The following is a 12,079-nucleotide window of genomic DNA, read 5'->3' as shown; positions in this document are numbered from 1 at the left end:
AGCCTCAACCTTCCTGGCCCAAGTGATCCTCCCACCCCAGCCTCCTGAGTAGCTGGGATTACAGGTGCACCCCATCACACCCAGCTTATTATTTTTTCTTTTTCTTTTGAGAAGGAGTCTTGCTCTGTCGCCAGGCTGGAGTGCAGTGGCCCAATCTCAGCTCACTGCAACCTCCACCTCCCGGGTTCAAGCAATTCTCCTGTCTCAGCCTCCTGAGTAGCTGGGACTACAGGTGCCTGCCACCACACCCGACTAATTTTTGTATTTTTAGTAGAGACTGGGTTTCACCTTTTTGGCCAGGCTGGTCTCGAACTCCTGAGCTCAGGTGATCCACCCGCCTCAGCCTCCCAAAGTGCTGGGATTACAGGCATGAGCCACTGTGCCCGGCCATAATTTTTTTTTTTTTTGTAGAGATGGGGGGTCTCACTGTGTTGCCCAGGCTGGTCTCAAACTCCTGGGCTCAAGCAATCCTTCCACCTCAGCCTCCCAAGTACCTGGAACTACAGGTGTGAGTCACTGCAACCAGCTACGTTTTAATATGTTTTTGTAGCAACGAGGTGTCACTATTTGGCCCAGGTGGACTTGAATGCCTGGCCTCAAGCGATTCTCCCATCTCGGCATTCCAAGGCCTGTTTCATTTGTTGTAACGTATTGGCCCTCCTCTCCTACTGCCCTGCTTCTGTCATCCAGTTTATAGCTATTCCGTCTGGCAGTGTGTCTGGGGAAAGGAGAGAGGTCATGACTCCTCTGGGTATTCATGTGGTTGCCACCACAATGCAGGTACTTAACTGCACCAGCACCACAAGGCTCTCTCCTAGTGACCCTTAATAATCACGCCACCCCATCCCTAGCCCCTGGAGATCAGTCATCTGTTCCCCATCTCTGTTACTTTATGGATGTCATACAAACAAAACCACAAAATATCCCTTTGGGATTGGTTTCCATCTGCATGATCTTTTAGAGGTTCGTCCAAGTTGTTGCACATAGCAATTGTTTCCATTTCTGAGTAGAATAATTGTCTAATCTCCACGTGTGAAGATTTTCCTGCTATCTGCTGTTGATGGTAAGTTTGATTCCATTACTGTCAGAGAAGGCGTTCTGTGCAAGTCTTTTTTTTTTTTGAGAGGGAGTTTCACTCTTGTTGCCCAGGCTGGAGTGCAGCGGCACAATCTTGGCTCACTTCAACCTCTGCCTCCCAGGTTCAAGTGATTCTCCTGCCTCAGCTTCCCGAGTAGCTGGGATTACAGGCGTGCACCACGTCACACAGCTAATTTTTTCCATTTTTAGTAGAGACAGGGTTTCTCCATGTTGGCCAGGCTGGTCTTGAACTCCTGACCTCAGGTGATCTGCCCGCCTCGGCCTCCCAAAGTGCTGGGATTACAGACGTGAGCCACCGCACCCGGCCCTCTGCACAAGTCTTTTACATTTGCTAAGGTTTGCCTTATGGCCCAGGATATGGTATATCTTGGTCTCTGTTCTGAGGACACTAGAAAAGAATGTGAATTCTGCGATTGTTGAGTGGTATGTTCTGCAAACGTCAATTAGATCCTATTGGTTGATGGTGTTGCTCTCCTCTACCTTCATGACTATCTGCCTAGTTATTCTAGCAACTGCTGAGTTGGGGGCTGGAGTCGTCAACTGCAACAGCAGGCTTGTCTCTTCCTCCTTTCAACTCTATCAGTGTCTGCTTTATACATGCTGAAGGTCTGCTGTTTGCTGTACACACATTTGGGATTGCTGTATCTTCCCACTGGGTTCTTTTATCACTATGTAATGTCCCTCTTTTTCCCAAGGAATTTCAACAGCCACTCCCGCTTTTTTAATGTTTACATGATACACTTTTGCCATCCTTTTACTTTCGATGTGCCTACGTTATTATGTTTGAAGTGAGTTTCAGCATATAGTAGACATCATATAGCTGGGTCAGGTTTTTTTTTTTTTTTTTTTTTTTTTGAGACGGTGTCTCGCTCTGTCCCCCAGGCTGGAGTGCAGTGGCACCATCTCGGCTCACTGGACGCTCCACCTCCCGGGTTCACGCCATTCTCCCGCCTCAGCCTCCCTAGTAGCTGGGACTACAGGTGCCCGCCAACATGCCCGGCTAATTTTTTGTATTTTTTAATAGAGACGGGGTTTCACCGTGTTAGCCAGGATGGTCTTGATCTCCTGACCTCGTGATCTGCCCACCTCGGCCTCCCAAAGTGCTGGGATTACAGGCGTGAGCCACCGCGCCTGGCCAATAGCTGGGTCAGGTTTTGTATCCACTCGGCAAACCTGTCTTCTAATTGGTGTGTTTGGGCCATTTACATTTAAATTAGTGATATATTAGGGCTTACACTTGCCATTTAATCATGTTCGTTCTCTCATGCTTTACTGTGGGATACCTGAATGTTTTTTAGAATTCCACATTATGTTTTTGAGGATACCACCATACACATATGCAACTCATCTGTCTATTGGCATCTGTGATTTTCCACCTCGAGTGAGTGGAGAAACCTTCCTTCCACTTAAGTCCCTAACCGTTCTCACTGTTAAATACCTGGTTGTAGATATTTCCTCCGCATACATCACACACCACATCAGTGTTGTAATTTTTGCTTCAATCATCAAATATGATTAAAGAAACTCATGAGGTGAAAGATGGTCAGTGACACTGACTTCTATTTTTATCCAGTCCATTGTTCTCAACTTTCTGGAGGCCCCAGCCCTCTTCTGTTAAAATTATCTTTCTGGGCCGGGCACGGTGGCTCACGCCTGTAATCCCAGCACTTTGGGAGGCACTGAGGCAGGCGGATCACCTGAGGTCAGGAGTTCAAGACCAGCCTGACCAACATGGAGAAACCCTGTCTCTACTAAAAATAAAAAATTACTCGGGTGTGGTGGCACATGCCTGTAATCCCACCTACTCAGGAGGCTGAGGCAGGAGAATTGCTTGAACCTGGGAGGCAGAGGTTGTGGTGAGCTGAGATTGTGCCATTGCATTCCAGCCTGGGCGACAAGAGCGAAACTCCATCTCAAAAAAAAAAAAATTATCTGTTTACAGGGTATCCTTTATGCATTCCTTAAAGGTAGGTCTGCTAGCAATAAATTCTATTAGTTTGCCTGTCTGAGAATATCTTTACTCCTCCTCCATTCCTGAAGGATAGTTTTGCTGGGTAGAGGACTCAGCCAACAGCTCTTTCCCCTTTACGGTTGAACGATGGCAGGTCATTTCCTTCTGGCCTTTTGTGGTTTTGGTTAAGAAATCTGCCTCCGTTCAAATTGGTGTTCCTCTCTAGGCAAGACATCATTTCTCTCTGGCAGTTAGTATTTTTCCTCCTTCTGTCTTTAGTTTCCAGGAGTTTTTGATGTGTCTTAGTATGGGGTTTTTGGAGGGCTTGTCCTATGAAGGCTTGTTCAGCTTCTGGAATCTGTGGATTTATGTTTTTCATTGAATTGGGGGAGTTTTCAGCCTTTTTTTTTTTTTTTTTTTTGAGATGGAGTCTTGCTCTGTCACCCAGGCTGGAGTGCAGTGGCATGCTCTCGGCTCACTACAACCTCCACCTCCTGGGTTCAGGCAATGCTCGTGCCTCAGCCTCCCCAAGTAGCTGGGATTACAGGTACCCACCACCACACCCGGCTAATTTTTGTATTTTTAGGAGAGATGGGGTTTCACCATGTTGTCCAGGCTGGTTTCAAACTCCTGACCGCAGGTGATCTGCCCACCTTGGCCTCACAAAGTGCTGGGATGACAGGCATGAGCCACCGCACCCAGCCTGGTTCTTATGACTGCTTTAAAATTCTTGGCAGATGATTCCAACATGTGACCTATCTTGGAATTCACAACCGTTACCTTACCACGTTCAGGTTGTGGCTTTCCTGGTTCTCGGTATGATAAGTGATTTCCAGATGTATCCTGGACATTTGGGTTATGACGTTTGGAGACTCCTGGTCCTACTCTATTTTACCAGGCAGTTGCTCTGTTCAGGTTCGGGGTGTAGATTTCAGCCTATTTTTGTGGTCTGTCATTCCAACAGCAGTTTCGTCTTCAGAGCCCTGGCACTGCCCTCCTCGTCTGCTTTATTCTTCTGGCTCTCCTGGGACTGCTGCTCCTTTCCCATGGGTGCCGCCTGCAGGAGTGAAAGGTACCTCCCTGGGTCGCCTGGTGTCACTGGGCTACCTTTTGCTGTGTCAGGACAGAACATGATCATTCTGGGTCTCTTTGTGCTACGAGAGGAAGGGCACATTTCAGGCTCCTCTGACACTACCTGTGCAGACTGTCCACTCGAACCCCAGTTGCACAGCACAGGTTAATGCACCTGCAGCAGCTTTAAAATCGGCCCTGAAAGCAGACTGTGGGGTGGAGGTGGCAGCTACCCTCTAGGTCTCTGTTGGGCGTCCCCTTTCCCAGGGCTTTGGCCAGAGAGAGGAGACTTTTCTTGGAGAATTTCTGTCTGTGCCTGTTAGCTGTTCTGGGCCACAGGCTTCCCTGGGGACTAGTGCAGGAACATATGAGAGAAAAAGGAAACCCAGGGGACCCACCACCTTCCTGTTCCTCCAGTCCAGAGGTCTCCAGCCTCTCTGTCAACTCTCAAGCTCCTTTCCTCGTCACCTGCTATGTGCAGGGTATTTTGTTGTATTTCAATGGGAGGAGCAAGGAAAAGTGAAGTCCCACCACCGCAATTCAAGCGCTTATTATTTCTCATCTTCCCCACTGCCACAGCCTTCCGAGGGCTCCCGAACAACCCATTCAACAGAAGCCAAAGAGGTCCTTGAAAAATGCAGACTCGATCTTGCCAATCTCCCACCTTGAAATCCTTAGTCCCCCATGTTTTAGGACAGAGGCCCCATGGCCTGGCCCCACCCATCTGCTCACTCCCTGCCTGCTCCCGTGACCAGGGTCAGCCTCCCTCCCTGTTTGCTACCTGGGGCTGCCATAACAAAGCACCCTAGGCTGGGCAGCTGAATGAAATAAACCGATTTCTCAAGATCAGGGTCAGGGCTGGCTCCTCCTGAGGTCTGTCTTCATGCTCATACTGCATTCTCCCTGTATGCACATCTGTCTCCAAAATTTCTCCTTTTATGAGGACAGCAGTCATATTGAATGAGTGCCCAACCTGATGACTTCATCTCACCTCGATCACGTCTACAAAGACCTTGTCTCCAAACAGGGTCACACCCTGAAGTATGGGGGTTAGGACTTCAGCATATGAATTTTGGGGAGACACCATTCAGCCCTAACACTCCCATGAGGACTTTGCCCATGCTGTTTCCTCTGTCTCCAACACTCCCTGTCTCCCACCTCAGCCCTTTCACCTGGCTATGTGATGTGGTTTGGCTGTGTCCCCACCCAAATCTCATCTCGAATTGTAGCCCCCACAATTCCCACGTGTTGTGGGAAGGACCCAGTGGGAGGTAACTGAATAATGGGGGCAGGTCTTTCCTGTGCTGTTCTCATGATAGTGAATAAGTCTCATGAGATCTGACGATTTTATACGGGGGAGTTTCCCTACACAGGCTCTCTCATTCTCTCTTTGCCTGCTGCCATCATGTAAGATGTGACTTGCTCCTTCCTGCCTTCGGCCATCATTGTGAGGCCTCCCCAGCCATGTGGAACTGTGAGTCCACTAAACCTTTTCCTGTATAAATTACCCAGTCTCGGCTATGTGTTTATTAGCAGCGTGAAAACGGACTAATACACTGTGTTTACTTACTCTTCATATTTCACCTCTGCTACCACTTGTTCAGGAAAGCCTTACAAGTCTAGTTCAACATTCCTTGACACTCATTCTTTCAGGACCACTGTGGTTAAACATATTAATTTATCTTTCCATTAAGGGCTATCTCATCCTGCAAGACCCTAAGATCTGGGAGAGCAGGGACCGTGGCCAGTTTCTACATCATTGTCATCCTGTCCCACGTGTTGCAGATAGTGCCTGGTCAAACAAATGCCTGTTGCAGGAACCAATGAATGAAGATTACTGAATATGCTACATAACGACATTTAAGAGGTACAAATGGGCCGGGCGCAGCGGCTCACGCCTGTAATCCCAGCACTTTGGGAGGCCGAGGCAGGCAGATCACGAGGTCAGGAGATTGAGACCATCCTGGCTAACACGGTGAAATCCCGTCTCTACTAAAAATACAAAAAATTAGCCGGGCATGGTGGCAGGCGCCTGTAGTCCCAGCTCCCAGCTACTTGGGAGGCTGAGGCAGGAGAATGGAGCGAACCTGGGAGGCAGAGCCTGCAGTGAGCAGAGATCATGCCACTGCACTCCAGCTTGGGCAACACAGCAAGACTCCATCTCAAAAAAAAAAAAAAAAAAAAAGAGGTACTGATGAACACCACCATTTTGCAACACGAAGATCAACAACAAAAAAGAAGGTCAAACTTGAAGTTGTCCTAAAATTACACACATTCTGCCTTTAGAAAACTCAGTGCATGGTCACAGATGAGAAGTGCCTGGCTAACCAGACTTGGGGACTCCTGGTTTGCAGCGAGTGCTGTCAAATTCGCGTTTCAGGCTGGGCTCACAGCAACTCCGCCTCCAAGCTGTTTAGGCGCCTCCGTCTCCACTCAAGTCCATAGTCAAGATCACTACTGTGAAACACTGTCTTGCTTTTAATTTTCAAGCTGCCTTGTTATTTCTTGGGAGTGGGCCAAGCTAACTTTAGGAGGAACTTAGTTTGTAGTTTAACTTTGAAACAAAGATGATAACAGCTCTTTCCTAAAGCCAACCTCCTTCTTGCCTGGGGACCAGAATGCCTTTGTAAGACTAACACATGAGCCACAAGATTAGAAATTGTGGTTTGAGTCATGCAGCTAGAGGCCACAAGATTCCAAACCTCCCCAATTGCTCCTTAGGATAACATCACTATCGTAAACTCTAAGATTGGTACTCGAGATATTTTTCAGACTCTGCATTCTGATGCACCAGCTGCCACCACCCACACCACTAATCTGGCTCAACCAGTTCTGTGATCCCACCCAGGAACAGAAGACAGCAAGAGAATCAACTTTGACTCTCCATGGTTTCATCTCCAACCCGACCAATCAGCACTGCCCTCTCCCTGGCCCCCTACCTGCCTGATTATCCTTAAATGACCCGTCTCAAGATTTTCAGAACCTGTTTTGAGTAATAAAGCTCCAGTGTCCTTTAGCCAGTTTCTGCATGCATTAAACTCTCTATTGCAATTCCCCGTCTTGATAAATTGGCTCTACCTGGGCAGCGAGTAAGGCGAACCTATTGGGCGGCTACGCCTGAGATCTAATCACAGGCTGCACATGAAGCCCAGACCAGGCACCTGTCTGACACCACAGGGGGGATCCAGTCCACAGAACCAGCGCCCTTCCCTCCTGGAACGGTCCTTCCCAAAGCCAGAGGGGCTCTAGGCGGCTCAAAGAGGGGCTTCCCGGCTACCCTGGTCCCAGGCGGGACACCAGTTTCCTTCTCCAAGCCCTCCATGCTGCAGGGCAGGCTTCCCTAAGGGCAGGCCCAGGCCTATAGCCCGGGGCCCGCATCCCGGGCGAGCTGCACCCTCCCGAGACCTTTCCCATCTGTACAGTGGGGACAGGACAAGGCCCAGCAGGCCGGCTGGCGGGGGCTCCGGCGACAACGCGGGACAGCGGGCGAGTACGATGGGACAAGGGCACAAGCCCACGTGCGCACCGGCTGGGAAGAAGGAGCCCGGCACCCCGCCCCAGGCCCCCAGCGCCGACCGGAAGTGCTGCCGTAATCCGCGCTGAGCGCCGCGAAAACGCCGTTCCCCCTAGTGACCGGCGACGCGGGTAAGATGGCGGCGCTGGGGGTGGCTGAGGCTGTTGCGGCCCCACACCCGGCCGAAGGGGCCGAGACGGCAGAGGCGGCGGAGCTGAGCCGCGCCCTGAGCCGCCTGCTGCCCGGGCTGGAGGCCGACAGCAAGCCGGGCCGGCGGCGCGCCTTGGAGGCCCTGCGGCGCGCGCTGGAAGAGCCGGGCCCTGCCGCCAACCCCACCGCTTTCCAGGGCCCCTGGGCGCGCCTGCTGCTGCCGCGCCTGCTGCGCTGCCTGAGCGACCCCGCCGAGGGCTGCCGCGCGCTGGCAGTGCACCTGCTGGGTCTGGGCCTGCGCCGCGCCGCGCGGCCTTGCGATGCCCTGCCGCGCCTGCTGCCCGCGCTCGCCGCTCGCTTGGCCGGCCCCGAGCCCGCGCGCCGCCCGCCCGAGGCCTGCGAGGAGCTGCGCCTGGCCCTCGTGCAGCTGCTGGGCCTGGCGGTGGACCTGTGCGGCGCCGCGCTCGCGCCCCACCTGGACGACGCTCTGCGCGCGCTACGCTGCTGCCTGCTCGACCCCTTCGCCGCCGTGCGCCGCGAGAGCTGCAGCTGCGCCGCCGCCCTGGCGCAGGCCACGCCCGGTGAGCACCCCGGGCCCCGCTCCCACACCCCACCCCACACTCTCACCTCCACCTCCGCGGCCGCTCTCACAACCCCCGCGGCTCGGCCCCGCCCCCCTCCACGCCCGCACCTCCCCCAACATCCCGGCCCGCCGATGCGCCGCATCCCCCACCCGCCTGCCCCAAAGCCCCCTGCCCGGCCCCCTCCTCCCACCACCACTGCGTCCCCTGCCTCACGTCCCGCCACCAACGAACCCTTCACCCGCTCCCTTGTCCTCTACCCCCATGTACCTGTTTCCTGCGCTGGCATCTGCTCCTTGCCCCGTGACCCCTGTTCCTGCTTGGCCCTCACTCACCTCACCCCCCTGTCCCCTTCCTCCCCGCCTCCACCCTCCACGCCCCAAGCCCCGCCCCCCACCTGCCTGCTTCCTGTGCCCCCTCAACCTGCCTATCCTGTGCCATCCTCCTCCTTGCACCCCGCCCTCCCGCGACCCTCACCTCCCACCCTCCTCCCTGCCTGAGCGCCCCCCAACCCGGGCCCACGAGCCAGCACTCCTGTCCAGATCCCTGGAAACCACCGCAGAAATTCTTGTTAGGCGGTTTGGGGTGGGGTGTGCCCTGATAGCTGCCCCCTTTCCTTCCCTCGGGGGGCTTGCAGGACTTGCACCTGGTTGAGGGAACGCGCTTTGAGACTCTGCTCTGGTCATTTCACTTTCCGTCCCATTCATCCTACTCCCCTGCCTTCCCGCTCTGGCTTGGACCACGGTCCTAAGTGGAAGGAGGCCGCTTCTCCCCTCCACTTTATAACGTTCCGCATCTTTTTTAGAGCTCTGATCTGATCCGGTCGTTCCTTAACCGGCCATTCCTGCAAGGTCTTGCCCTTTCCCTCCCCTGGCTGGGATGTGGAATGATAGCAGGCGCCTCTTCTTGCTGGCGGGAAGGCTTTCGGGAGGAGGGAACGCTGGTGCTGTAAATCCCTGGGCGGTAGGGAGCAGGAAAGCAGTGAGGGATCTGGTCAGCTCAGGCCGTCCCAGTGATGTCCCAGTGATGGTTTGAATGTAGTGGGAAGTGCAGGGGGTGTCAATAAGAGTGGCAGACCCGAGTTCAGGTTCTTAAAAGATCACCGTAGCTGCATGGAGAATAGATTCCAGAAGTAGAGGAAGAGCTGGACTTGGGGAAATGCCGAGATTTCCACGTTGGTTAACTTTTTATTTCATATGGTCCAGAACTCCTGTGGAGCTCCGGGAAGAGCCTCAGGCTGGACATAGCCCTTGAGAATTCCTGGCATCTAATGTATTTCTTCTTCAACCTCAACCACTTCCCTACCCGGTCTGTGAATCGGCCCCACGGGCTGCTCCCACTTCCTCCAGGGAGCTCCTCCCGGCCTTGCCACGTTCCCTCCCTGGACTGTAGGTTCCATAGGACAGCACCGTACCCGCCTGTGCCCCAGCCCCAAGCGCAGCCTCCCGGGGTATGTGCTCACTGGTTGCTGTGGGGTGAGGGACTGTGCCTCTGCCTGGAGCATCCCCTCATCTCCAGCACCTCTGGCCCCCCTCTCCCCTGGGTGGGGAGCCTCATCTCTGGCCCCGGTCACACTGGGCAGTGGCAGAGAGGTTGAGGCGCTCGCCCAAAGTCTCATTGGAATAGCTGTTTCCCAGACGGGCCCCAAGTAGTGCAGAGCTGAGGCAAGAGGCGGCCTGGATGCCAGAGACCCTTTGGTTCTGACTTTTTTTGTTGTTTTCTTTTTTTGGAGACAGAGTGAAACTCTGTCTCCCAGGCTGGAGTGCAGTGGGGCGATCTCTGCTCACTGCAACCTCCGCCTCCTGAGTTCAAGCGATTCTCCTGCCTCAGCCTCCCAAGTAGCTGGGATTACAGGCGCCCGCCACCTCTTGTTCTGACTTTCTGCAGGGACTTTACAAATAAGAAGTACAGTGGCTTTGCCTGGAGTGGTGCTGGCCCAGCTTCCTGGAGGAGCTTGGGGTCTGGTCTCGGGTGCCGCTGGGAGTGCGGCCTCACCTCTGTCCTCTGGGCTCGGCTTCTTTCCTTTGGCCAGTGTCCCCCTCAGGCCTCCACCTTGGCTTCAGCAGGTCCAGGCTCTCCTGTCTTCAGCCACAGTGGGGTTGCACCCCCAGCCTTTCCCTGCTGGTCCTCCTAAGCCCCTGGGTTGCACAGGTGTCATCAGGGTGGGACGCTTGTCCCTGAGCCTCTTCCCGTGCCGGGGGGTACAGAGCTCTGCTTGGCAGCCTGGGTTGTGTTCTGTTCCTGCAGCAAGGACCTGGAGTGGGAGAGGAAGGGAGGTGAGGAGGTCACAGGCAGGCAGCCGTCCTCTGGAAGCCCACAGAGCTGGGCGAGGCGTGTGAGCAGCCCTGGTAACTGGGGGCCTCCCTGTCCCTCAGACCACTTCCACATGCAGTCGGAATCTCTGATCGGGCCCCTGATGCAGACCATCTCCCACCAGCACTGGAAGGTCCGCGTGGCCACCATTGAAGCCACAGGCGCAGTGATCCAGTTTGGCAACGGGAAGTCGGTGGACGACGTGCTTTCCCATTTTGCTCAGCGACTGTTTGATGACGTCCCGCAGGTAACTGGTGTTTCTCCTGGACAGTCTGTTCTCTCCACCACAGGCGGGCTGACGTGCTATTTTTAACTAAGTCACTTGTTCTTTTTTCAGAATGCTGCATGCACCAAATGTCCTTTCATTATTCCTAGTCACAGGATGTTCCTATTCACATCTTGGAAAAACTAGAAGAGAGCTGAACTGTTTTAATGTTTGATGTTATGAATTCCAAGGATGTTAGAAAGGATGACGTGTGTAGTTACTGTCTCTTAGACACGGTGTGCACTTCAGCAGTTGCAGAAGCTTCCTTAGTGCTCCCATCCATCAAGACGCACTTTCCCGAAAAGCCACCATGGTTGATGGACCTGGCCTGGGAGAAGAGTGGAGCCAGGGTTGGTTTGTTGGGGATAATTATGTCGTTGGGCTTTGGAACCCACCAAGAGATGGGCAGGCAGGCAGGAGTCCCACAGATGGGGCTGAGTGTTGGCTTCACTGCTGGCAGAATCTGGCCTGGAGGGCATGTCTTGGATCTGTGGCCCCACTGACTTGCTAAAACTCCACACACTGTGGCCACTGGGGAAGCTGAGTGACCTCGGATCTTTCTGTGTCTGAGTTTACCTGTCATTGTAGTCAGACATGTGATCTTTTGTGTCTGGCTTCTTCACTGTGCATGGTTCCAGGTTTCAGCCTTGCAGAGGCAGGTTTCCTGATGAGAAATGGCTTGAAGGTGGTGAGTTGAAGAGTCACTCGGGGCATTCTGGGGCCGGGATGGAAGCCCTGACTCGCTCCCTCATCTCTGCTACTGGGGTCCTCCCGTAGGGCCAGCTCCAGGTGACACAGCACCTGCTCAGGACACCCCTGCTTTGCCTCCATGGCCAGGCTTCATTCTCGGGCTCTCTCCCTCCAGCGGCAGTGTGGCTGCCTGGGGGCTGCGCACAAAGACACAGGAGGACCCCTTCCCACCAGGAGCCTTCGTTCACCCCCTTGGTCTTGTCAGGCCAGCGGAAGTTGAGTCACCATGTACGCTGGCCGGCCCCTCCTGGAGCTGGCGTGGGTTCAGCACCAGGCAGCACAGAGGGCCACTGAGCACATTAGGCTCTGCCCAGTGGGGAGAAAGTGGGCAGAGTGCGGGGTCAGTGTCCATGCTGCCCGGCACTTGCAGCAGGCACTTCTGGCAC

At 54.0% G+C, this 12,079-nt stretch overlaps 2 protein-coding genes across 7 annotated transcripts in view; one reads left to right on the top strand and one right to left on the bottom strand.

Annotated features, from left to right (window-relative positions):
* PRKAR1B (protein kinase cAMP-dependent type I regulatory subunit beta) overlaps nt 1-8,740 on the bottom strand; it is a 178,391-nt gene extending 169,651 nt beyond the window's left edge. Inside the window, exon 1 of one of the 3 annotated variants that reach the window (XM_055260864.2) lies at nt 8,636-8,740. The gene's annotated coding sequence lies outside the window, so the exon portion shown is untranslated. Of the gene's footprint in view, nt 1-8,259; nt 8,361-8,635 lie in introns of those variants that run through there. The other 2 variants (XM_055260866.2, XM_063631101.1) reach the window with 2 other exon arrangements.
* DNAAF5 (dynein axonemal assembly factor 5) overlaps nt 3,911-12,079 on the top strand; it is an 87,808-nt gene continuing 79,639 nt past the window's right edge. For all 4 annotated transcript variants that reach the window (XM_063631020.1, XM_063631021.1, XM_063631022.1 and 1 more), the window contains exons 1-2: nt 3,911-8,365; nt 10,741-10,925. In XM_063631020.1, coding sequence (XP_063487090.1) covers nt 7,771-8,365; nt 10,741-10,925 — 780 coding nt within the window. In that variant the 5' untranslated portion in view covers nt 3,911-7,770. The remainder of the gene's footprint in view (nt 8,366-10,740; nt 10,926-12,079) is intronic.

Source organism: Symphalangus syndactylus, chromosome 22, assembly GCF_028878055.3.
Source record: "Symphalangus syndactylus isolate Jambi chromosome 22, NHGRI_mSymSyn1-v2.1_pri, whole genome shotgun sequence".
In the NCBI taxonomy this organism is placed as follows: Eukaryota; Metazoa; Chordata; class Mammalia; order Primates; family Hylobatidae; genus Symphalangus; species Symphalangus syndactylus.
This window is presented reverse-complemented; position numbering and strand designations above follow the sequence as displayed.